The sequence below is a fragment of the Athene noctua genome, chromosome 3 (assembly GCF_965140245.1).
Source record: "Athene noctua chromosome 3, bAthNoc1.hap1.1, whole genome shotgun sequence".
In the NCBI taxonomy this organism is placed as follows: Eukaryota; Metazoa; Chordata; class Aves; order Strigiformes; family Strigidae; genus Athene; species Athene noctua.
The window spans coordinates 86,523,955-86,548,843 of NC_134039.1; the positions used below are offsets into that span (position 1 = coordinate 86,523,955).

Below are 24,889 nucleotides of genomic sequence, written 5' to 3' on the forward strand. Positions count from 1 at the left end.
CTGCACAGGAACTCAGCCTTGTTTTCCAAAACAGACCCAATCTATAATGCAACATGATTTTGAGGTTGCATGTTGTCAGCTGGAAGGAACAATCCAGCCCTGGCAAAGAGCTAGGCTGGATGAAGTCACCTGAGCTCATCTTTTCCCCACACCTGTAATTTCCACCCTGGAAGTAGTTCATGTCTCCTTGTGAAATTGCTCAGCCTGAGATGCGCAGGCAAGGAGAACAGGAGCAGAACTTTTTGTTGTCCATTAAAAAAGAAAACCCCTTCTGACAACACCACTTCTGCTGCAGTTGATGCTTTGTAGAGAGAAGCCCCTGCTGCTCAGAGGGAGACTCCTATAGCAGTTTGGGGAGTCACTAAACCATCCATAGGTAATAACCAGAGCCTGCAGCTCCATAGTGATGCACTGGCTCTCCAAGGGTAGCAAGTACAAAGCAGTTAATCCTGGATTTAGGAACCTAAAGGCTAGCCCCCAAACAGGCTAATAAAGACTTGAGTGCAGGTGATTGTTGTCTGCAGTGATGTAGTGATCTTTCCCCCCCGCTGTGTGATTGAGGCAGCAGATGCTTCCCTCTTTCATCACACCCCTAATCCTCACATTTAGGCTTAATTGCCTAAGGTTGTTTTTACCTGAATAAGGGTGCTGTTAGTGAAAAGTGCTGGGGGAACAAAGCTGAGCTCTCCCCTGTAGCCAGCATCAGCAAAGACATGGAGGAATTAGTGGATTTGTGGACTTCAATGCCAGTTGCCTAAACCAAGATGAGCCTTTGTAGTTGGAGACAAGCTTCCCTCGTCGCTGTAGGCTGGTGGGAGCATCATATCAGATGGCCTGTGTTAAATCCTCTTTTCTCCTGCAGATGAATGATGCTCCAGGCTGTGTGCTGACTCCAGGAACCAAGAAGGAGCTTCTTCCCAAGGACAAGGAAAATGTTGTATGCCCAGATCCTTGCCTTGGCAGTGGCTGTGGTGCAGTACAGAGCTGTGGCCGTTCATGAAGGTACGTGACAAGTGGGCTACCATGAATTCAGCAGCTAGGGGTGATGCTAAGATACATCAGGGGGAAAAACAACCTTTTCCAGTTTCTGCTAATGTCATGGATCCACGCACAGATGCTGTCACAGTGCTGATGCCTTTAACTTCTGCATAGGGTCCTTTTAGGTTGGGATCATCTGGCTAACAGAGCACCTCCGCTGGCCCCAAAAGGCAGGTGGGACCTGGCTTGTTGCACTAGGGTTTATGAGGCAATCAGGGCTCTGCTTAGTGTCCTCTAAGCCTCTAGTACTGTTCCACCTCAGCTGCCCCAGTGGAAATGAGGAGAAAAGGAAAATGCATCCCCTCCTGATTCCTCTTCTGATCTCCAAGAGCTGGTACAAGCCACCACACAGAGGATATGAGAGAAAAGACATCAAGGAGGCCTTGAAGCCTCCTGCTACTGTTTAGAGTGGAGATGGAACAAGGGCTCACCTCCTCCCTGGTTTCCTGTTGCCTGTGCAGGCCCACAAAGAACTTTTGGGTAGAGAGGGCCAGAGCTGAAAGGCAGGAAACAAAAGGAACCCAGAGAAGAGCCTCATGGAGTTACAGGATGATCCATGACATGTCTCTGTAGCCTCATGGTACTACAGAAGGGGGAGGCTCCTTGTGAGCATCCTACGAAGCTAAGCCAGAGCTCCCAGGACAGTTATGGGGTTGGGTGTGAGCCAGTGAGGCTTCCCTCTTCAAACTGGTCTGCAGCAACAAGGCCCCATGCTTTGAAGGTATAAATTCACCTGGACCAAATTCAGTAAATTCAACAAGGAGTTAATGGAAGCTTTGGCATCAGCTACAAAATTAACTTGATTAAGTTCCTGTCCATCAATTAAGCCAATATACTTGACTATAATGCTATTTAATTCAAAGCTGGGAACAGTGCAATAAATCAACATTTACAGATGTCTCTGGCAAACCTGTGATTGATGAAACATGGTAATTTTGGAGGTGCATGGAAAATTTCAAATAAAATCATATCCCCCTGTGATTAATATAGCTGTCTGTGTTGGTATTTTCTCGAGAAGGTACCAATCCAAATATGCTTAACATCACATGCTTCCGATGACAGCTTCAGGTACCTGATCCAAGCAGTGAATGCTCTTGGGTTTCATTGCCAAGCTGGGCCCCTCAGGAAAGGTGCTGAGCTCCTGGCTCAGCATCTCACAGAATGGACTCTGATTGCCCCTTTGTAGAGAAAGGGGCACCATCCTGCCCTTTTTAATCCCATGGAACTCTTGCTTGTTGCTTTTCTTCTCATTATCCCTGGATGCAAATGGGGGTGGGAGCATTATGCAGGGTGAGCAAGACTCCCAGGGGCCAGGCATGGATTGGAGGTGGCTCTTGGGGGATTTGGGATGTGGAGGAACGGGTAGAAAAGGTCCCCTCAATGGCATTTTGAGCATGTTTTCCAGATCAGGGTCAAAAATGCAGGTCTTCCAGGGAAATCTGTCCACACTGCCTTGAGTAGCTCCGACAGGTGGGTGATTTTGAGAGGGCTGGTGGATGGTCTCCTCCATCTTGTTGAACTTTTATTGGGGTTTTCCTGGTTGTGGTTACTGGGATTTTACAGGCTGTGGTTACTCTGAGAAGCTGTTGAATGATTTCCAGTTCTGAGGTTGGAGCTGAGAACTGGTATTGCCTTCCCTCCAAGTCCTGGGGGAACAGGGACATCAAGGTCAAAGCTAGGGGAAAGGGGCATATGCAAAAAGAACCCGCAGCTGGGAAAAGAGCTTATGGTGATGTTAGCAGCTGAGCTGCCTTCAGGACACCTCTGACATCTCAGCTGAAAAGCACTTATAGAGCATTGAGAAAGGAAGAGAGATCTCAACAGAGAGTTCTAGGAAGGAAAATGGAAATAATCATCCCCCATTTTTGTCAAGGGAATGTGAATTATATTCCCAGCTGGGTACAAGTAAAACCAAAAAGAGCCAGTCGTTATTTTTCTGCAGTAAACAGAACTGTTGAAGTTGTGAAGAGCTCAGTGTCAGGAGGTACAAAGGAAAATGAAGAAACTAAAAGCATTGGGTAACAAAGACCCTCGGACTGCCATCTGTCTGCAGCCAGCGAATGATCCTCTGTCCTGCTGTGTGGCCAAAGGGGGTCAATCAGGGACACAGCAATGACGGAGGACACAAAACCTGCATCTTTCCAAGCTCTTTGGGGAGCCTGCTTATAGAAATGGGGTAAAAGTCAGGTAAGTTGAAGAGACTGAGCTAAAACAGGCTTTCCATTTGCGGTAGAAGCAGGAGAAACCTGCCTAGCGCGTCTCCCCAGCAAACAGGAACAAATGCTGCAGCCCTGGTTGGGTGTGAGTTGAGTCTCCAGAGCTGCAGCTGGAAGCCAAGGCAGTGGCTGGGTAAAGTCCAAAGCAGTAGTGACACAAAAGGAGAAGGAAAAAAAAAAAAAAAAGGAGAGAAGAGGTTGAGCCCAGTCCTGGTGAGCGAGATGCAAAAAGCCCTCCTCCAGCAGTCAGCATGGTCTACTTTTTAGCAGCTTTACAGCAATAACTCAGCATCTATCTGCAAGGGAGAGAAATACCAAAGAAAATATAGATTTTGAACATCCCTTGTAGAGCCTTCATTAATTTAAGCATCCCTAAAAGTAATCAGATTTCTGTCCATGAAATATAGTTATTGGATGCCTAAAAAAAATTAAATTAAATTGAGACTGAACACTGTAAAGGGAAATATGCCTTGATGTTTGTTAAACAAATTTCCCTGTACACCTGTCCCTTCCCTGCCAGCTGTCATCAGATAGCTCTGGCTTGTGTAGAAAAAAACACTGAAATTGTTCATTTTTTGCACAAGGTAATTTTTTTTTGCTCAGAGATGCTGGCAGCTAGGCAAGGGGGGAGCATCCAGAACTCTCTCCATGCAAGACTGGAAGACTTTTTTTAAGGCTGACAAGGCCTGAGTGACCAGGTGGCCCCATGTCTGCATGGGTGTCTCACATTGGCTCTAGAAACCTCGATGCAAGAAGCCCAGGATGGTTGATGGGGTGGCAGAGCTGCCACATTCCCAAATTTGAGTTGTGTTTGACTCGGGTATCTGCTTCTGGGCGTGTGAAACCCCCAGTCATCCCCTTGCTTCCAGCATGTCCTACAGACCCACATGACTTGATGGGTCTGGGTCTCAGTGTTTGTGCTTCAAATGAGAAACTTCCCCTGGGTGAGAACAGCAAAACAGGAAATTAGGGGGAAAGAAAAGAGAATAAAGCAGCCTGTTGCTCTGGGAAGCCCATGATTATGCCCTTCATTGGGCCTAAGCAATATTCCTTAGCTGCAATATCTTGGGGGTGCACGTGACTCGGGGGGTTTTCTCCTGGCTGGCTCATTGCATGGTGTGGGATGAACCTTCCTGCCCCTCTTCTCCCTCAGCGTGCAGGACAGCAGAGGTGGCCGACATTTTGTTCCTCGTGGGGCAGTCACAGGGCACAGGAAGGGAGAACTCCCATCTGGTCAAGGACTTCATCAGCAGCATGGCCCGTTCCTTCGAGAACGTGGTGATGGGCAAAGGAGGCATCCGGCTGGCGGTGGCACTCTACAGGGAGAAAGCAAGGTGGGTCAGTCCGTCCTCTACCAGCAGCACCCAAGTCTCTTTACCCCTGTGGCTCTAGATGGGCAACTGTGGCCCCATGGTTAAAGAGCTCTCAATGCTCTGCTGAACCATTACAAGAGCAGAGCAAGAGCTCAACCCTCAGCAGTGTCACCAGTGTCTAGAGGTGTTCAGCCTTGGGGAACTCTTTCCGGGCAGGAGGTTGACATTTAATGCAGCCACAAGAAATTCCCCGCCATCTAATTTTACACCATGTTTTATGGTAACAGGGCTCTGGGGTTCATACCCTGGACTCCCTTGACCACTGTGAAGAGGACTCCTTGCCTACGTATAAGCTGAGTATGACTGGCTGAATGTAATATTGTTGCTGGTCATTACTATTATCAGTGCATCCTTGTTGTGACGGTGCTTTCTTGCTTCTTATTCCCCCATTTCTCATTCCCAGGATGAGTATCGAGCTCACAGATTACGTTACAATTGAAGAAATGCTAGTGGCAATTCAGGATCTCTCCCTCAAAGGTGGCAGCTTAAAAACAGGGTCAGCCCTGGTGTTTGCAGCTCATGCCATGTCTCGCCGGGACACGCTGCGAGAGGATGCAGCAAAGGTAAGAGACCTTCTGTGAGGACTTCCCTGGGGTCGTCCTCAGTGAGGATCAGACCTCTAACTTCTTCACCTGAAGGCATGAATGAGCCATTTGGGTTTTATTTATCCCATCTGATATTTAGCTTGGAGTTGAGGTACCACATTTAGGAGCTTATTCAGCCTCAGGTGACTTTATTGGTGATAGAAGGAGGCAGGTGCCTCCAGATCTTCAAAGGACTGACTCACTTTTTTTAAATGTTCATATTTCCTCATGGATTGAAGAGGGAACCAGTGTTCTAGTCTTAAATACCTCCAGCTGAACACCCAAATTCAGGACACTTACTGCGTAAGCTAACTGAACAGGCTTAGGACATGATAAGGACAAGGAGACAAGTTGTGGTGTTGGTGCACGTAGCTGTTGGTACTAGTCTGCACCCATCCACTCTGGTTACAGAGGGTGACAGTACAGTTAGAATCTTACTCAAAAAGCTGACGTGTTACAGTGTCTTTACCTTTCAGACATCAGTTCTGGGTCGTTGGTTTCTTCAGATCGTTTTTTTAAAAATTATTTTGCTCATAATTTCTAAGGGGCTCTGAGGATGCTAAAGAGAAGGTGCTGCATTCTGGTTTGCTCTGCAGGCTGCATGAAGCAGTTCACTCTGCTCTGGTGATAAATGGCCTTGAATTCAAGAAGGGGGCAGCCACATGGGGAGTGGATACACCCTGTGAATCGAGACTGAAACTATCACAGTCAGCTTTCACCTCCCATGGATATCCCACATTTGCAGCTTGGTGCTGCCCCTTCCCCTTTGCTCTGAGATCTGCATGCTAAATGTGGTCTGCGACCCATGCTATCAGTGTGGTGTGATCAGTGTGGTCAGTGAGACCTGTTTGGGTCATAGAGCGGGAGGGAGAACATGATGATACAGGTGGGATGCATTAACCACCTGTTAACTGCCTGCTTAAAGGTCTTGCAGCAGGGTCTGTCTTCATTATAGCATCCCATGCACCAGCCGTATCTCCTGCTGTGTGATCTGACATGGGACTGCCCAAAAAGCTTGATAAGTCTGTGGTTGCTCACTCTGGCTGTCATTGGAACCCAGGCTGAGAGAGTTTCTTACCACCTGATAGCACCATCCAGGTGCCAGTGGCCAAGAGTTATGTCCAGCATACAGCTGAGTCCTCCTTTAAGAGCTGCTCTTACGGACCTGTAGGGGTGAATCCTCTCTCTGTGCTGGCGTTCATCTCCTTCTGGAGCCAGAGTTACTGCCCTAAGCAGAGGTGAGACACAGCTGAGCAGGAGGAGACCTGCAGAGAAGATGCTGTCATGAGCAGCAGCGTTTATGCTCTGCTCCTTCCCAGCTCATGCTCATGAAAGCTGATTTCACGTGTCTTACCCCAGAGGTGTGAGTTACCAAAGGATTTATTTTCAAGTGGCCATCCCTTTAGAAAGAAGGACTTAATCCAAGATCTGGCTTGTCAGTGTGAAAATCCTGCAGCTGTCTCTGACCTTCTCATGTTGTGCTCTTTCATCCTCTGGCTCTTACACCAATTCTTGTAGGCAGTTGTTTTGATCACGGATGGGAAATCCAACGATTCGGTTGAAGACGAAGCCCGAGTCCTGCAGGATGGGGGTGTGACAGTGTTTGCTGTAGGTACGTATGGACACACGAAGTTCTGTGGAGCATTTCCCACCAAATACTGTGTGTGCACCAACACACAGACTATACACCGGGGAAGATTCCTGATACATGACACCCCCCTCTAAAAACTGCACCCATCCCCATGCTCAGCCACTACTGGAACCACAGGAAAATCACATCTGTGCTGTGCTTGGGTGTTTTTTGTTGTTGTTGATAACTGATTTATTCAGTGGAAATCCGTGGTTTTGCATCTGTCAAAACTACTTATGAATTCAGGAGGAGTTCAATAAATAGTTCCATAAAAGTCAAAATGTTTTGATGTGACATTTTCAAAAATGAAATGTTTTTACTTTTGAAGGTTTCTCTTAATGGGGTTCAGAGAGCGACTTTAGCTACGTTAAAAATGTCCATCAGAATAATTCTGTGAACAAGGAAAAGTTTCAGCAACCCCCCCCACCCCCAAGAGCTTCATACAATCATTTATTACAACTCAAATCTTTTCCCTCAGAAAACATTTCAGGGGAGTAGAAGGAAATGGTGGTGCTGTTTCATTGTAGAGAACAACCAGGTCGATTTGGACCTATGTGAAGTGAAAATTAGGGAAGGGTTGGTTTGTTGGTTGGGTTTTTTTCTCCCTTTTTTTTTAATTCAACCATGGGAAAACTCTGCAATTTTCACACAGCCCCTCAAAGTCCTATCTACTCATCCATCAGATGGGCAGAAATGTCTCTATATCCAATGGGAAGCATGAGGCCAAATCCTGCCCTGTTCCTTTTCACTCTCCACACCAACAGAGCTTTCCACCTTTTGGCCCATAAGTGGTGGAATGCCCTGGGACAATCCTTGACATGTCTCTGGAGAAAATCTTGACCTCTTTTCCCTAATGGAAGAGGCTTCATCTGCTTCACCACTGCCCATCCAGTTTCAGACTCCATTCCTTGTTTCACCCTTTGCCGTGGGCAGCATGACTCCAAAGCTGGTGTAAAGCTCAAAGTCCAGCACATTACCACTTCCTCTTGACAGCCCTTGCCAATGCCTGGCCTGGCCCACTGATGGTGTTTGATGTCCTCCTTTCCTCTTCTTTCCTTCTTCTAGGAATTAAGGATGCTGACAAGAGTGAACTGAACAAAATAGCTTCAGAGCCCACTGCAGAGCATGTGCTTTACGTTGAAGATTTCCACCTGCTCCACAGCATGGCCCCCAGACTCTCTCGAAGGCTCTGTTTCACTGCCTCGGAGCCACCACGGCCCATCAAGCAGACTGTGCAAGGTGTGTCAGGGCTCTCCTTTTATCCTGCTTGAACCACCCCCTTCCCAGCCCCTGGATGTGCCAACCACACCACAGAGATGGGCCTCCCACATCCCCTCTGTTCATCACAAGGGAGCTTTAGGGGTTGGATGACCCTAGAGGAGTAACCACTTCATGGAGCATCTATTACCTGGGGACAGTGGTCCTGTGTATTTCACTTGTGTCTGCATCTCCGTGGTTTGTCTAGTGATACCAGGTCCTCAAAGTCTGGCTGGCAGTTCAAAGAAAAGGAGCAGCAATGGGCTGAGGCACCATTTCTGCCCCTTGGGGGCTTTTCCTCATGGGCGTCTCTTGGTGAAGTCCAAGGCACTTCATTCCTTACAGAAGATGCAAAGAGCATCCAAAGAGATCCCCAAAAAGATCTAGACCTCTCCCCAAAGGGATGCTGATGTTGCAGTGAATCCAGAGGTGATGGCAATGAATTGCTGCCCCCCTCTTCGCACACAAACTCATGGAAAGATGTGTTAAAATCTTGGGGCAGAGCTTGGGAGAACTTAATCCGAGTCCTTAAAGGGTCTTTTTTTGCCTTCTCTGTGGTTCTGTAGCACTTCAGGGTTTTCTGTGACATTTCATGGATAGTCCAAGCTTTCTGGCAGACTATTCTCTGGTGGGAGTAAGGAGAAAGGCAGGAAGGAGCTTATGCCCTGTGCGTTAAGCAGGTTTCACAGGGAAAATGTAGCCAGAACCCATTTTGTTTTCCATTCTTGTGCTGTCAAGAAATTTGCCAAAAGAAAACCTGCTTGCATGGCTCTGGCCTGGAAACAGATCCAGCTGCTGCTGCGCTCTCAGCCTGAGTGCCATCTATACCCAAGGCTTTCTCTGCGTTGATATGTTGATTCCATCTATAAACAGCTCGCACATCTACAGCACTGATACCATCGTGGCTCAAATCAAAGGCCTTTCCTTTCTCTTTTTGCAGCTGAGAAGATCATCGGCCCACGGGATTTGCACATCAGTGAGCACAGCCACAGCTCGTTGCGACTCACCTGGATGCCAGCTACAGGGAGGGTGACAGGCTACCGTGTCCATCTGCATCCCTTACTGCCTTCAGGGCGGCCCGATCCAGAGGACCAGCAGCAGGTAGAATTGCATTCCCGTTTTGCAGAGCACCAGTTGCAGGCCCTGGTGTTAGGAGTTAGTCCTCTGCTGAGGCTGCTGATGGCACAGCCTGGTTAGGACATGGCACCATGTCCCTCAGCCATCCTGGTCCCAGCCCAGTGCATTGGCATGAATTCCTGAAGCTTGAAGTGAAGGTCTATAGATAGACCATTGCATTTGCAGGTTGCTCGTGCTAATCTTGTCATTGCTGTTGTGGTGAGATGGAGTTTCTGGGAGTGACAGTGGGGAAGGTAGAGGGGAAGGAGGATATGACATGAACTGGCACAAAATCCCCTGGGATTGATAGGAACAGGTCAGTGGGAAGCACTCTTTTCTCTCCTTACCTCTGTGGTACCACCTCTCACATAAGCCCATCCACCCTCGCAGCATCCCCTGTTCCTCTTGCTGCCAGGATTGTTCAACTTGGTAAGATCTCTGCATGGTCTGGGCGTGCTGTGTCCTTGTGTGAAGGATGCTGCCATGTGTGCCAGCTTGCTTCAGTTCAGCTTGGTCACTGCACAGTCTGAGAGCAAGATTGAAGGATAGAAGATGTATGCCCAGAAGCTTTGATTTCTAATAATAGAACAAAGCTATGAAAGCATAAATTATTAAGGTTAAGATTATTAATTGTATTAATTATTAAGATTGTATTTAACAAGAATGATCATCCTCGCTGCTTCAGAATCTCATGAGAATGTAGTGAAAACACAGAAGTTATGCCTCCACCTCTCTTGCCCTCAGGTTACATTGAAATCTCCCTCTACGAGCTTAAAAGAAACTTTGTTTGACAAAGATGTTTGCTTGTCCTCCATTTTCTTCAAGAGGATCACCCTCACCCTTACACACACTCCTGTCATGGGTTTTTTTCTGGGCTACCCCATGAAACTCACCCTTGGCACAGACCTGTGTCAGTGCTATGTCCAGTGTGAACCCGGATGTCATCTGAAGATCACCAGGTTCTGAGTTAGTGTGTTTTAAGAGGCTCGTGGAAGTCACTTTGCATCAGATGTGAAACCTCGTGCTCCTAACCTGTGGCCGACATGGGGGTCTTCTACTGTCATAGAGGTGTAATGATGCCCTTTGTCCCCTGTGTGACAGATTGTGGTGGATGGTGACAAAAGCACCGTGCTGGTGACTGACCTGAAACCCAACACCAAATACGTCTTCACGGTGAGGGCTGTCTATGCAGATGCCCTTGGGGAGTCAGCAGCTGTCAAAGGGAAAACAAGTGAGTGTCTCTTCTGCAGTCATCCTCGTGTGTCCTTGTCTGTGTGGAAAAAACCCACCCCAAAGCCATATGTGTGAGGAGTGAAGGATGGATGGGTAGGAATGGGTGGGAGGAACTTCTGTGCAAATGTCCACAGTGTGGGTGAGGAGTTGTGAGTGGGTGCAGAGTAACCCATGTGGTTAACCCACTTGAAAGCAGAGAGTGCAGCCTGCTGGATAGCTTACATCACCTGGTTTAATAACCAGCAGGGTTTAACAAATCCAGGCTGGGATTCAGTTAATGTAACACCCATGTACCTGGCATGAGAAGGCTTTTGGAGACCAAGGATTGAGAAACACAGACAAGAGTTTTATGGAGAGATGTAGATTCTGAAGACCTGGTTTCAGAAGTGGGTGATCCAAAAGGTTTGGCTTGGCATTATGCCCGCACTTAGGTCTTCATTTCTCTCAGGGTGACCAAACACCAAGGTGCTATGATCACAGCCTTTAGGAAATGACCCAAATAGTGACCCCTGGTCCATGAAATGATCTAGTCTTCCTCTGGATTGCAATCTGCCATGCCAAATTCCTTTGCTGTCACATGGCTGGCTCTGATGACAAGGTTCTTGGAAACAAAGGAGCAAATTCACCCTTGGCCAAACCCTGGACTGCAAGACACTGGGTCAGATGTGATGGATGAAGCAGGTTTTGTCCCAGAAGTCTGCACTACTTTAAGGGGTTTCAAGAGTTTAAGGGGTGCACTAATTCTGCTTCACTCCCTGTTTTGCATGAAGCGCCAAGTCTGCTTTACCCAAGGGGTTTTGAAAAGAATTATTCCTTTCTTCCTTGTCTTTTGTTTCTTCCCCCACCCGCTGCAGTGTCTTAAATTGTTTGTCTTCTTGAGGGAAGATCTCCGACGGGATGAATAAATAAAGCTCCTCAATGAGGTTGATTCATATGTACTTGCCAGGAATAAGATGGAATGTCTTTATGGGTGGAAATAAAGTTATTTGATCTCTTCTCTTATTATCCCCAACATGAAGCCAGAGGCAGAAGCTATAAATCTGTCTGCCATGGCTGGCTGGATCAAAATGGGCTCCTCTTTGTAAGGGTTGCATCCATAGGTGCAAGGAGCATTTGATTCATGTGTCCTTGCTCAGTCTGCGTGAAACCACTGCAGAGTTTTCTCTGCTCAGGAGGAAATGCCTTGTGGGTAAATATTTCACAGTTCCCAACACCATTCAAAGAGGAAGCCCATGCACACTCACTCTGCCTTGGGGGATTTTCAGCTCATTTTTCAAGCAGACAAGGGTTTGGTAGTGGGGGTGTGATTGCTTTTCTGGATTCAGCTATGAGAATAGAGAGAACTGGTGCTGCTCACCTTTGTGTCTGTTTGTCCTTGAGAAAAGATTTTCCAAAGGTCTTTGCCATGGCACTTTGTTGCAGCACAGTCACATACATTTCTGCAATATTTTTGTACCCCAAAGCACCCGTGCCTCCAGTCACTAATTTTCGTGTGATAGAAGAAGGACTGTTTAGCTTGAAGGTGGCTTGGACACCTCCACTGGGCAAGCTGGAGGGCTACAAGATCTACATCCCCAGAGGTAAGTTCAGATTTTATTTTTTTTTTTTCTTGGAGTTTGCTTTAAAAAGAGCAGTGACCTGAGGACAGGAAAGTTGTCATTTTGACCAAGGAACAACGCACCACAGAGCTCCTGGTATTACTCTGGATGGAGGCCAGATTAGCCTCTTCCAGATGGTTTGGTTCCTCTGAGACAGAGGAGAAGAATCCTTTGGAGGACTTTCATTTGAAGAGCAAGACAAGGATGGTGCTGTGGATGCCTTGTACCCATTTGCTGTCACATCCAGACCTACCGTGGATGTTTTTCATACTCAAAGGCCGCCTTTGGTGTGGATGCGGGGTGAGTTTAAGCCTTCAGTATGGCTCACACTCACCTCTGGGTGATCTGGAGGGTTGGGACAGCATGGACAAGCCTTAGGTACAGACATAACTCTCAGCAACGTCACATGGGTTGGGGGACTTCAACCATGCACTTGAACCAACTCTTATGCATGTGAAGCCATCACCATGGCATGTAGACAGACAGTGTGAAGGCTTCACCATCACTCTTCTTGATTTTGCAGCCAACAGACCAGGAATGACCTACGAGCAGGTTCTGCGGGGTGATGTCTCTTCCCACGTGCTGGATAACTTGCAGGAGGATAGAGAATACAGCATCAGCATCTACGCAGTGTACCCCCAGGGGCCAAGCCAGCCTGTGGCTGCTGTGGGGAGAACATGTAAGAGGCTTGACTCTGTGCCTGGTCCTTTCTTGCCCTGGGCTCTGTGTCCACACCCTTTGATGCTGATAAGCACCTCACAGTTGGTGAGTGCTGCAGCAACATGTGCATCAAAGGGGCAGTGTTCAACAGGTCCTTCCTAACTCTAATCTTGAGCCCTGCTCATCCCCCATCACGTGTATGGACATGGGCACCCTCACACACCATCGTGCTGCTTGGGAGGAAGGGTGGGAGATCTGCCAGAGCCTCGCTTGCCCACCCATTTTGCATCACAAGCAAGGTTGGTTCATTAGAGGCACTAGTCCTGAAAGCAATGGTCATTTGGTTTGGTTTTTTTTTTACCACTGCCTTTATGAGATGCTTTCAGCCTGTCAGGTAGGACAGGGGCCCTTGGAAATCCCACTCCTTCTGAGAGATGGGGTGGAGGAACAGTGATGCAGGGAGGGCAGTCAGCAAAGTCCTCCACTGGAAGTGGGTGCTCTGAAAGGTTTGTTCCCTGTCCTCCTTCCAGTGAAGCTCCTGCCTGTGAAAAGCATCTTACTGCAGAATGAAACTACCGACACACTCCAGGCAAGGTGGAGCCTTGTCCGGGGAGCGACGGGCTACAGGCTCACTTGGACATCAGCAGGTAGAGACACAGGGGTGGGGTGCATGCACCACTGAGTGGGGAGATGGAGAGACAGGAGATGTGAGGTCCCCAAGGCACTGGATGCATTGACACCTTCTTTGTCCAGCCACGCAACAAAAAGCTGTAGGGAACCAGTTTTTTGGGGGGTCTGTGAATGGTGGAGTTTTCTGTACATGGGGGTAAATCAGCAGCTTGCAACAGAGAGCTATGCCATGGGTGTTGATGGTAAATTCTGCCCTGGATGCAAAAATACCTGCTCTGTCCATGCATAAAGCAGGCTAATGGGTATCCAGCCTTGTTAGCATGGGATTAGTGATGGATTTACTGGATGTGAGTAGGCTTGGAAAGGGTTAATAGCTGGAGAGAAGCTGGTGAAGTACTCCATGATGCACATCACACAGCCCCTGAGCATCTGGGGTTACTCCCTTTTCGGGGGGGAAGGATACAACCACATTACAGACTGGAAGTGCCTGTGCTTGTCTCTCTCTCTGCAGCACTAAGACCTGGCTTCATCCCCCAGCATCCCACAATGCATCCTCATTCTCAGACAAATTTTAGTGTTTGAAGACAGATCTGCATTTGCAGCTGGAGCTTCTCCCCTGCCCTGAGCCCAAGCCTATTTTCCTTGCTGGTGTGGGGGAGCAGAAGTTAGAAATTTAGGCCTGATGGCATATTTTGGCCTTGGGAGATGGATGTTTCTGTGGTTCAAAGATGAGACGGGATGTCAGGACACCTGGGCTCCATCACAGGCTTTGAATAAATAGCACTGTCCTCTGGCTCAGCTCCCCTGGTTGTGAAAATAAGGAGACATCTCCCACCAGAGGAGGGGAGGTTAGCTGGAGAGCATCTCCAAAGGTCATCAGAAGGGAAAAATCTTTACAGGGAAGATATAAAACTGCTTTTATTGCTTTATAATTAGTTTCTCTCTGGAAAAAATCATGGCATATCCCAAAACTCAGCTGTTTACCCAGTCCCTGCTCAGTACGACAGCTAGAAATGGAGCACACGCGTGCTCAGCCTGCCATGTCTTTGGAGTGGGGACACCCCTTCCTGAGGGGACAGCGTGGGACATCCTCAGATGAAGCAGCAAGGGCACATCACCTCCACACCGGATTTGCTCTTTCCGAGCAGCTCTTTCACACCTGGTAGCAGTTCACCCCAAATGCAGGGGCGGTAAATCCCAAGGGGCAGCTCACCTTTGCTGCTGGGCCCTGCGGGATCCTCCTGCCACGTTCCATCCCATCCCAGAACCATGCGTTATGGGTACAGTGGTGTTGGGATCCAGACACCTTCTGCCGACCCTGTGCAGCCGTCCCAGGCGCTGGAGGGGTTTGATTTTTCTTCTCTGACTTCTAAAACAGAGAATAGATAAACATAAACAAGCCGATGTGGAGAGAAGGTCCATGGCATGGGGTGGGAGAAGGGGGATGGGGCTCGGGGTGCTGGTGGAGCAGAAGATGGGGACATGGCACCCTCCAGTGACCAAACTGCAAATGGCAGCTTCCCCTCCCCAAAACCCCAACGTCCTGCTGCCTGCACCTCTCTCCCCCCTGAAATTCTATGTGATCCCCAGCCATTACGTTTTAACTCTTCTCCTGCCATGCCAAGAGGTTTAGTTGAGCAGTTTCTAGTCCACAAGAAGGACATAGAAATGAGAAAATATCTTTTGTGGCATCAGTTGGCTCCGGTGTCCTGCAGGGAGGGAAGGCAAGATGACTCCAGCACCGAGTCACCTAGGGCTGGGCAGAGTGTGGCCCCTCTTGCTGGACTCTCACAGACCCTTGCGTGGCCATTTGTGTGTTGCTCCCTGATTTGTTTTCTTTGGCCTGCAAAGCCCTGAGTTGCCTTGATCTACTGGCGATCACTGAGGTCTGCCTGAGCGGCTGTGGGTTATTTCTCTCTGTATATACGTTAGCTCCTCAACCATGATTTCTGCTTGTTGCACCAACCCATATCTCTGCTACCTTGGGCTTGAGAACCTTGTCAGCACACGTGCAAGCCAGGAGGATGAAATGCCATCCAATCTCACACACGGTGTAGTTCTCAAGTGGCTGTTTACATGATTGCCCACCGCCGTCCCAGACAAGGAGACCCAAGGAGGGTGGTCCTCCTTGATCTGACCCAAGGGAGCCCAGGCATCATTTCCCTTTGCAGAGGGCAGCATCCAGGACGTGAACCTCAGCAGCACCTACAGCTACTACATGATCCAGGGGCTGCAGCCTGGGACAGAGTACACCGTCACCATCAACCCCATTTTTGGGGATGTCGAGGGGCCGGTGGTGAGCAGAAAAGCAACGACAGGTGAGTGCCCTGCAGCAGGGGTGGGAGCCAGCCCAAACAGACAGGGATGGGGGTCCACCTGTGCTGGCTGCACAGAGCTGGTGTAATTTGTGGTCACCACACTGCCAGTCATCTAGAAAGTGGTCTGGTTCATCACAGCTTTTGGGGGCCTCTTAGAAGCTGTTGGGACCTTGATGCTATGGGTCAACTTTGCTCCCTTGCAGTGGCATCGAGCACCGTCCAGATGCTGAAAGTGAGTGAGATATCCATCAACAGTGCTCTTGTCTCTTGGGACTCGGTTGCTGGGGCCACCGGGTACCGAGTGGCTTGGGGTCCTACACCAGGTAAGATCCCTCTCTCCTCCAGCCTGCATCACCTCCACCTCCTTCTGTAACATGGGAGATAAGGCATTGGGAACCTCAGAGATGGTGGGTGTAGGGGCAGGTCCAGCTCATTAACTGGTCTGAGCATCCACTCCCACACCTTCAGGGCATGAACTGAAACTAGAAATTATTCCTGGACCTGGCCCACAGTGCCAGTGAGCAGGGTCCCTGCAGCAACTACGTTCAGCCTGACCCCAGCCCAACACATAGAGCAAGGGTCCTACACCACCTTGCCTGTCCCCCAGGGAAGAGGTGGGGCAGGTCATCTAGCACAGGGGCTTTGAAACCCCCTGCAGATGCTGGGGAGGGACAGAGCACATGCCCGTGTTACTGTGGGCCCTGGGTGAGATCTGGTTTGGTTCCTTTGGTTCCTCTCGGCTAGTTTGGATCCTTTAGTCATTCAAATTCCCAAATAAATAACCATAGGAAAACTCTGTCTTGCCCCAGTGCTCATACGAATTTCCTACAACAGAGGTTTGGCTGGGTTGGAGATGTACTGCCAGGGAAAACATGGTGTCTTTCCCAATATGCAACAGAGCTGCTCTCCAGACTCTTTTATTTTCTCTCTTCCAAAGAGTTCTTTGGCAAAGACCGTCCTCGCCAGCTGGCCCTCAACAAGTCAATCACAGCCTACCAGCTCCGCAACCTGGCCCATGACACTGAGTACGTGATTTCCCTCTATGTGCTCTTTGGCTCAGTGGAGGGACCAGGGATCACAACCTCAGCCAGGACATGTGAGTAGAGCACGATGTTCAAGTAGCTACTACAGCACGCAACCCTTGCATGTCTGGTTCAACCTTGTGTATCCCTGCAAAGGCGTTACACCGTATCTCCTGCACCTCACTCCCATCATCTTCCCCTCCTGTGAGGGCACCAGGATGGCCCTCTGCCCTGCCAACCTCCTGTGTCTGGTGCGTGAGACTGTAAATCCCAAGGGTTGTATGCCTGGGAGTCTTCAGGTGCAAACTGGAGCCAATGTGCTCTGCAGTGGTTCTGTTCATGTGTGTGGGCTTGGGCAGAGCTTCAGGTATGTAATGCCCAATCTGTGCTCAATGAGCTTCCAGGCACCCCAAAATCCAGACCAATGGCCAAAGTCTTTGTCATGGTTTAAACCCAGCTGGCAGCCAAACACTATGCAGCATCTCACTCCCTGTCCCCTGCCTGGGGAATGGATGAGGCAATTGGAGAGGTAAAGCGACACTCGTAGGTTGAGATAAAAACAGTTAATAATTGAAATATAATAATAACAATAATAGAAAGTACAAACAGGTAATTCACAATGCAGTTGCTCACCACCTGCTGACCAATACCTGTCCCATTCTCAGCTAGTGATCCTGAAATGCCAAACTCCTGCAATTGCAATCCTGGAAGCGAGAGAGCGCACCCTCCTTCCCAGCCAACCCTCCTTTATATATTGAGCATGATGTTACATGATATGGAATATTTCATTGGCCAATTTAGGTCTGGTGCTCCAGCTCTGCTCCCTCCCAACTTCTTGTACACCTGCACATGGGCAGGACATGGGGAGTTGGAAAGTCCTTGGTCTCCTAGCAACAACTGAAAACATCAGTGTATTATCAGCATTCTTCTCGTACCAAAATCCATACTGAATCCAAAACACAGCACTACTCTAGCTACTAAGAAGAAAAATTGACTCTATCCTAGCCAAAACCAGGACAGTCTTCAACATTGTCAGAGTCCAGCTGGAAAAGAGATGAGACTGGGTAAATTCTGCTGTAGGGAGAGGGAGATAAATGGAGAGGAACATCCTAATGTGAAACTTGCTGCATGGTGACAAGGGCTCTCTCCGACCTCAAAGAAGCAGGGACTTCACAGGGCTGTACTGGGAGATCAGGTTGCCTGGACAAGAGGCAACAAGTGCACAATCTTTGGGTAAAATAAGGAAAGATGGTGGTCCAGTTGATGGCCAAAGCTTGTCCATCCATGGCAAACTTGGGGGTTGCTGCATCTTGGCGGGGGGAAGGCAGCAATGCTAAGTGTGGTGATCAGAAAACAGGGGCAATACTTGCACAGTAACAGATTTATCCTTGGAGAGGTTTAAAAGTGACAGAAGATGATCAGCAACCCTGAAATCCAGTATGGAGATAATGGGCTGACCCTTGCGATGAAGATTAGCACAGGCAGGCACGGTTGTTCAGCACCATGGGAGCTGTGGGTGGATGTTTTACCCTGCAGGCAGTGTGGGGGCACTGGGATCTACATCTCACAGCTCCCTGGATCCCTGTACTGCCTGTCCTGGGCTCACAGAGATGCTCCCACCTGGATCTAGCACGGAATACATTCCTCGATGCTAGAGGAGGTAGGATGCACACATGTGGCCCAGACCTCCTCCAGGTGAGGACAATGAGACACTGAGGATAAGCAGATATACAACTTTTAACCTTTTTATGTAATTTTGGCCCCATTACGCTGACAGCAAGGAGCCCTGTGGGACAGTGGTCTAATGCTGTCTTCTCCTCGCAGCTCCTCTTGGCTATGTCTCCAATTTCAAGGTGATGTCCTACACCAGCACAAGCCTGTCTCTGGTGTGGAGTGCCACGGCAGCTGCCACCAAGTTCAAAGTCACCTGGAGCCCTGTGGGAGAAGGCAAAGGTGAGCAGAGAAAGGGTGCACATGCTCTGTCTCGGTTCTGGCACGAACACATATCTATGGCCATGACCATGGGAGGCACCTTTCCAAACTCCTGATCTACTGCCTGAGGTAGGAAGGAGATCTCACTGTTGAGAAACATGGTCCTCACCTTGGTGATGGCTCCTTTTCTCTTTGTATTCATGCTGTTCTATTTATGAAGATAATCCCCAAAGCTCTGAAACAATCATACGGGGAGGAATGGCTGTTTCCTTTGGAGATGCCACAAGCCTCACTGGTGAGCTACAAGCTCTGAAGTATCCCCCTTTTTTTTTTTTTCCAGAAAAACAGGTTGCCAAGACTCAGTACCTGAGCAGTAGAGTGCTGGCTTACCGGATTGACCACTTGCTGCCTGACACCCTGTATAAAGTCAGCATTCGGGCTGTCTTCAGCAAGAGTGAGGGGCTGGAGGTGACTCTGACTCACCGCACAGGTATGTCCTGGTGGAACAACCCTCTTCGTGTTGGGATGCAAAGGCTGGATTCATGGTCCCATGCATTGCATGTTGGTGGCAGAGTATCGCTGGTAGCAATAATCCACAGTTGTTCCCATGAGTGGACACATCGTTTTGGCATGTCAAACAGGCTTGGCATAGGTAGGCAACCCTGGACATATTAACGTGCTCCCCAGTCTTATTTATCACCAGCCATCTTGGGAAGGTAGGAGCCTCTCAGGCACCACTCAGGGTCAGCTCACTAGCATGCGTTCTTGAGGTTTACCATTCCTTGATTTGTGGCTCTGGCTCTTCAGACTTAGGGTCCTGGGTTCTTTCAGTGTCCTTTTCACATGAGTTCATCTGAATCAGAGTTCCTCATGGTGTTTGAAGATGTATCTGGATGATCGGTCCTCTCTCGGTATCCTCCTCGTGTCCCTGTGTCGTGTTGCCAGAATTTGATGCAGGTGGGAAGAGGTGTGGATGAGATCCCTCAGCTTAACTGCACAGTGCTCCTCTCCATGGACTCAGTAAGAAATGCAGCCTGGCATCCCTGGGTAATGTCTGGAAAGTAGATATTGTATCAATATCCAAATCTTTCTTCGGCGCCATAGCTCATAGCCCCAAACCTGGTGCTGTGTAACTTGAGCTGTTACTTCAGACATCTCATCATGGTTCATTTTTGCAGCATCTCTTGCAGACTCCAATCCCATCCAGACCATCCAAGATCTGAGGATTACTGACACTGGCATAAATAGTTTGAAGCTGGCTTGGAGGAGGCTTCCTGGAGTAACTCACTATAAGATATCCTGGGTGCCGTTCAATGGTAAGCAACCTGCTCTTAGTCAGGTGTGGTATGAGGACAGAGCACAAGGAACCCCAGAGAATAAGAGCTTAGCTCAGCTCATCCCTTTTCCCACAGATGATCAGGGTAGATGGGGGCTGTAACATCTATGGGGGCATGTGGGAAGCCCCGTAACTGAGCCAGGTTTTAGTCTAACAAAGATATCCATTGAATATAGGCATAGCTGGGATTTGGGAAGTCAGAGAATTGGTTCTTTTCCTGCAGCGCATGTGATGCCTTTGTGACCAAATCTCTCACGTGCCCGTGCCTCAGTTTACCCATATGCAAAATAAGCTCATAACAGTCCTCCCTGGCCTGGTCCCATAAGATCTATGTGAGGAAGCTACTGTAACAATGCTTGTTAATAGCAAGTACCTTGCCCTTTCTATATACACTGTGGGTTTTTTCTGAATGGCTCCTCTTAGGCGGCTTGGAAACCTCCCAGCTGGTTGCAGCAGAGACAGTCTCCTTCACGATCCCCAAACTGAAGGAGAGCACCACCTACACCATCTGCATGTCTGCAGTGATCGGGGGACGGGAGGGAAGCCCCACGCTCCTCACAGCCAAAACCTGTGAGTATGAGACTGCTGGGTGGGGACAAGAGCATCTCTACGTTAGTGCTGGGGACTGTCTCCTCCTAGGGGCTGTGATGGGAGGTGAGGATGGAAAAAGAGCATTATTGGCTGTTAGCGACCTTACTGCTTCCCAGGTCTCACCAGTAGCATGCCAGAAAACATGCATTGGTCCTTTCTTACTACAAAAAAACATTGGGACTTTGCCTGTTTTCTCCTGCCAATTAATCACTATGAGATGCTATTTTTGTGACACATTATCTTGGAATTACCTCTTCAGTTACAATATCTTGACTATTTCCAGTAGATAAAGGCAAACAACACTCATCAACTGTTGGTTGATGCTGCAGTGTAGACAGATCTGGGGATCAAGTGGTGGAGATGATCAGGGGTGTGGAGCCAGCGCTGTGGTTTCAGGGAGCACTAGCATCTGGCACAAGTGAGCAGGCAAAAACTTTATTGCCTATCTCAACAGCTCAAATATCACAACCAGTTTAGAGAAACACCCGCCAGTCCAGGCCAAAGATCTGCCAACAGTTATTTGCTAAAACTACACCAGTTCCCACCAGCTGGGGATCTGATCCTGTTCAGCTTTCTGGAAAACCCCTGAAGTTCTCTAGGGAATCCTTCCTCTCACCAGAACCATGGTATTTTAGGAGGCAGAAAGTCTCCAAAGCTGGTTGCAGGTTAAGGTGTGTTTCCTGGCACACACATATTTGCACCCTGGGGTAGATATCTGAGAGCTTCACCAGCAGCTGGAGCTGTGGACCAGTGTAGCAGAGATGTGCTTCATGCTCATCATTTCTATCTGGACTTTTTGCCTTTGATGTCAGTGGGCCAGGATTTGAGCCTCCCAAAGGATGCATCAGCTTCCTTTTAGCTCAGTCAAGCTTTTGGTAGTAGCTTCTACCCATCCTAAGCTTTGTTTCTGTTTTCTTTTTCAAGTGGATTTACCCAAAGTGACTGAGTTCACAGTGCAGGAGGCTGCAGAGACCAGCGTTTTGCTGACTTGGGCGGCTGTTCCTGGAGCATCCATGTACTTATTAACATGGCGCTTGTCCTCAGGTAATGTGTTTTGGTGGAAAAAGAACGGGTGGTTTGTAATTTTGTCTCATCCTCTGTCAGCTACCCCATCACCCAGTGGGATTTGAGGGTGGAGCATGAACATGTCTGGCTTGGCCTGTGGTCTGTTTGATTCAGTACTTGGTCTTAGAGCCAGATGATGCTGCAGAAGATGCAAGTGGCAGGTATTAAAGGAGAAAATTCTTTCCACCACCAGCCTTATGTGGCTGCTGTTTCCTTCAGTTGTCATGACTTGTGTCTCCAAGTGCTGCCCAGTTTGACCTGGGGTAAATGATGCCATCACTGATGGCACCAACACTGTTCCTTCTTTTGAACCCATCTCAAACCTGTTTAGCAGAAGAGTAGAGGGTTGACCCTGGGGGCTTCCTTATGTTATGTCCCTTCATCTTAGCTTCTTAATTTGGGTGAAAAAGAAGAGGGGGAAAATGGAAGCTGGTCCACTGAGGAGGCTCACAACATAACCCATGTGGCCATTGCAAGATCCTCAAGGGAAGAAAAAGAAGACATGAAAATTTCTCAGAAAAAAAGCCTGTTGGGTGGCATTATCATTGTCTCTTCCTCTGGAGTCATTACCTGTCCATCAGGAATAGTTGGAACAAACCAAAAAAAAAAAGTGGGCTTTTGTCATCTGTACAACCTTAATTCTTATTCATTTAAAAGCTTTCTTATATATTAAAGAGATTTCAAACTTTCTTAATCATTCCTCACAACTTTGAGTGTATATTTCTTTTTCCAATTGATTTGGCCTTACAGGGTTTGCCCTTTTAAAGCACCATCTATATTTTCTTTTTCTGGAATGGGTTTAAACCTCTTTGAATACAGCAAGTTTCCTGTCATCATTGCTTCAGTCACTAACTTTTTGCTAGAGATGAGTTCATCTTCAGAAGTCAATAAAGAAAACGACTCTGACACAATTTGCCTGTGCTCCCTGCAGTGCTTTTTGAGTTACCAGGTCATCAGCTTTAATTTTTTTTAATTCCAAGGACATTTTGGTATTGGCAGCATAAGACTTGTAGCATATGTCACTCAGGATGAAGTCTCCTGTGGTAGCATCATTTTTTTGCTCTACGTGTTATGGATAAGTGATTAGGGAACTGAACATTCAGTACTCAAGCGTGATTTAAGTGATCTAATGCAACTGTTCCCCTCCTGTGCCATGCTGTTAAAATATTGATCCCTAAGTATTCAAAAATCATTGGTTTCAGAGTTGTCAGGGGCTCAGAAATGGATAATACCATGTCTGACAGTCCCCCTGTGCCCTCACTCGATCGATCCTTCTGAAATGGGTTTATAGCTATTGATTTAACATTCCAATCAGATGAATCTTGCCACCACATTTCAATAGTACCAACGAGATCAAATTTATGCTCATGAGTAATTCCAATTCCTCTTGTTTAATTATCCAGGCTGCCAGTATTAGTGTATAAAGGCAATTAAGAATTTTGTCTTTTTTTTTTTATTTTATTTTTGTCTCTTGGCACCTTGATTAATTTTCTTCTCTGAAACTTGTTTTTTTTTTTCTAGATGAGTACTCATTCATTACCCGTTTCCCTTGCCCCCCCACCTAAGCTTACTTAATGCCCTCCTCCCTGCTGGCCTACTCTAGCCAACCTGCCTTACAAAAGATAGGGTCCCCTTCTATGCAGCTTGAGGTCATCCCAGTTTCAGACCTCCTCTGCCCAGTGTTACACAAAGCCAAACCCATGTATGTCAACGGGTGTCTCCATCCAGAGCCACCCTTCCTCCCCATGCAACTGGAAGGACCTTGGGGAAGTTCAGCTGGACGTTCCCCTCCTCTCTCTCCTACCTTCTCTTGACTGTTCTTAGAGCACCGAAGTCATGGTTTTCTTATACACCTAATCAACAGAAGCTTGTTTAATCTCACGTTTGCACCTTGAGCCTCACAGTCTCTTGCCCCTTTCAAAACATCAGCTTTATTCTTATAGAAAATTGTCCCCAGCAAAGACAATCTTCTTTCTCCAAGGGTTGCAGACTTCTTCCTGCATGTGCTTGCCAGTCTTGTGCTGGGCATCCCTTCGTACATCAGTCCATCAGCAAAGTCTTCTTCATGTCCCAGAGTACATGGGGTAACCATACTCTGTTTCTCATTATGTGAAAGCCCCGTTACGTGAAACGAAGGAGATTTGTGCCACACAGTGACATAACTGCAAAAGGAAAAGTGGCTGAACTTGCCTGTTCGGGGGTCTCAGCGGGGAGGGAGCTGGTGGACTGCTGTATTTCTGTGCCTCAGCAGAGCTGTCAGCTTGTGTTTTGTACAGCAAACCTCTTCAGACAAGGTAGCCTGGCATCTAAAACCAGTCACTATTATTTTGACTTGCCTACCCAAAGGGAGGGGAGTAGAAGAATTTGACACAAACTGAAAGAAGGATTTTATTTTTTTTAAAGGGACAAAACCTCTCATTTACAAAATTGGGGGGGTGGTGGGAATTGAGAACATTTAATGAAAATTAAATTATTTACACCAATTTAATTTATTCCCATAGAAACTGAGCTGCTTTTTTTTTTTTTTTAAGGGAAAATCCTATCTCAGAATGAAAAGGTGCAATTTTCACTCTGAACAGCATCAAAACTCATCATTCAGTATTTCCAAAATAAGACACATAAAATGTCAAAACATTATTACGACATTTTCACATATTTTTTTCTTATCGTTATTTTAAATCAAAACTATCTGTTGTATGTGACCAAATTTCTCAAGTAAATTTGATTCTACTTTTATTCATTCAATAAAAATATCCTGTTTCTATACATGCTAACCACTGCAAGCCATTGGTCTATCACAGAGCTCAGCCTTGGACACAACCTGGACCAAATGCCCTCTCTAAACACTTGTACAAATTCTCATTTTCTTCTCCTGTTTGTGTACTCAAGAACTCCCTTGTCAGATGCAAACAACCTTATTTCCTCTGGTTTAGGACCTGACCATGACAGTTTGCAAACATGTCTTACCAAGAGCCTCTGCTTTGAAGCCCAGGACTCACCTTGTCCCCAAGCTCCTGTTTGCCAAAGGTGGTGTCATTAGAAGATGGGATGCTACAGAAATGGGAGTTATTTTGAGTTTCTTTGGCTCCCAGGCAATGCATGCTTTTCCTTTTTCACAGCTTCTGATCTTTCCCGGGAACTGTTATCAGCAGCTTCTAGATCGTATCGAGTGACAGGACTGAGTGCCAAAAAAGTGTATTTGTTTTCAATAAGACCAGTCTTTGGAGATACAGAGGGACCAGAGACAACACTCCTCGGGCAAACAGGTATGAAGGCTGGTGACTTGTGTT

At 47.8% G+C, this 24,889-nt stretch overlaps 1 protein-coding gene across 1 annotated transcript in view; it reads left to right on the top strand.

Annotated features, from left to right (window-relative positions):
• LOC141959455 (uncharacterized) overlaps positions 1–24,889 on the top strand; it is a 154,499-nt gene that overhangs the window by 40,750 nt on the left and 88,860 nt on the right. The window contains exons 3-21 of the mRNA XM_074903545.1: positions 863–1,002; positions 4,408–4,588; positions 5,031–5,190; positions 6,730–6,823; positions 7,907–8,080; positions 9,039–9,199; positions 10,316–10,445; positions 11,911–12,027; positions 12,569–12,724; positions 13,236–13,352; positions 15,507–15,653; positions 15,857–15,976; positions 16,591–16,749; positions 18,500–18,628; positions 18,948–19,097; positions 19,786–19,923; positions 20,367–20,513; positions 21,459–21,578; positions 24,719–24,865. Of these exons, the coding sequence (XP_074759646.1) occupies positions 933–1,002; positions 4,408–4,588; positions 5,031–5,190; positions 6,730–6,823; positions 7,907–8,080; positions 9,039–9,199; positions 10,316–10,445; positions 11,911–12,027; positions 12,569–12,724; positions 13,236–13,352; positions 15,507–15,653; positions 15,857–15,976; positions 16,591–16,749; positions 18,500–18,628; positions 18,948–19,097; positions 19,786–19,923; positions 20,367–20,513; positions 21,459–21,578; positions 24,719–24,865 (2,617 nt within the window). The 5' untranslated portion in view covers positions 863–932. The remainder of the gene's footprint in view (positions 1–862; positions 1,003–4,407; positions 4,589–5,030; positions 5,191–6,729; positions 6,824–7,906; positions 8,081–9,038; positions 9,200–10,315; positions 10,446–11,910; positions 12,028–12,568; positions 12,725–13,235; positions 13,353–15,506; positions 15,654–15,856; positions 15,977–16,590; positions 16,750–18,499; positions 18,629–18,947; positions 19,098–19,785; positions 19,924–20,366; positions 20,514–21,458; positions 21,579–24,718; positions 24,866–24,889) is intronic.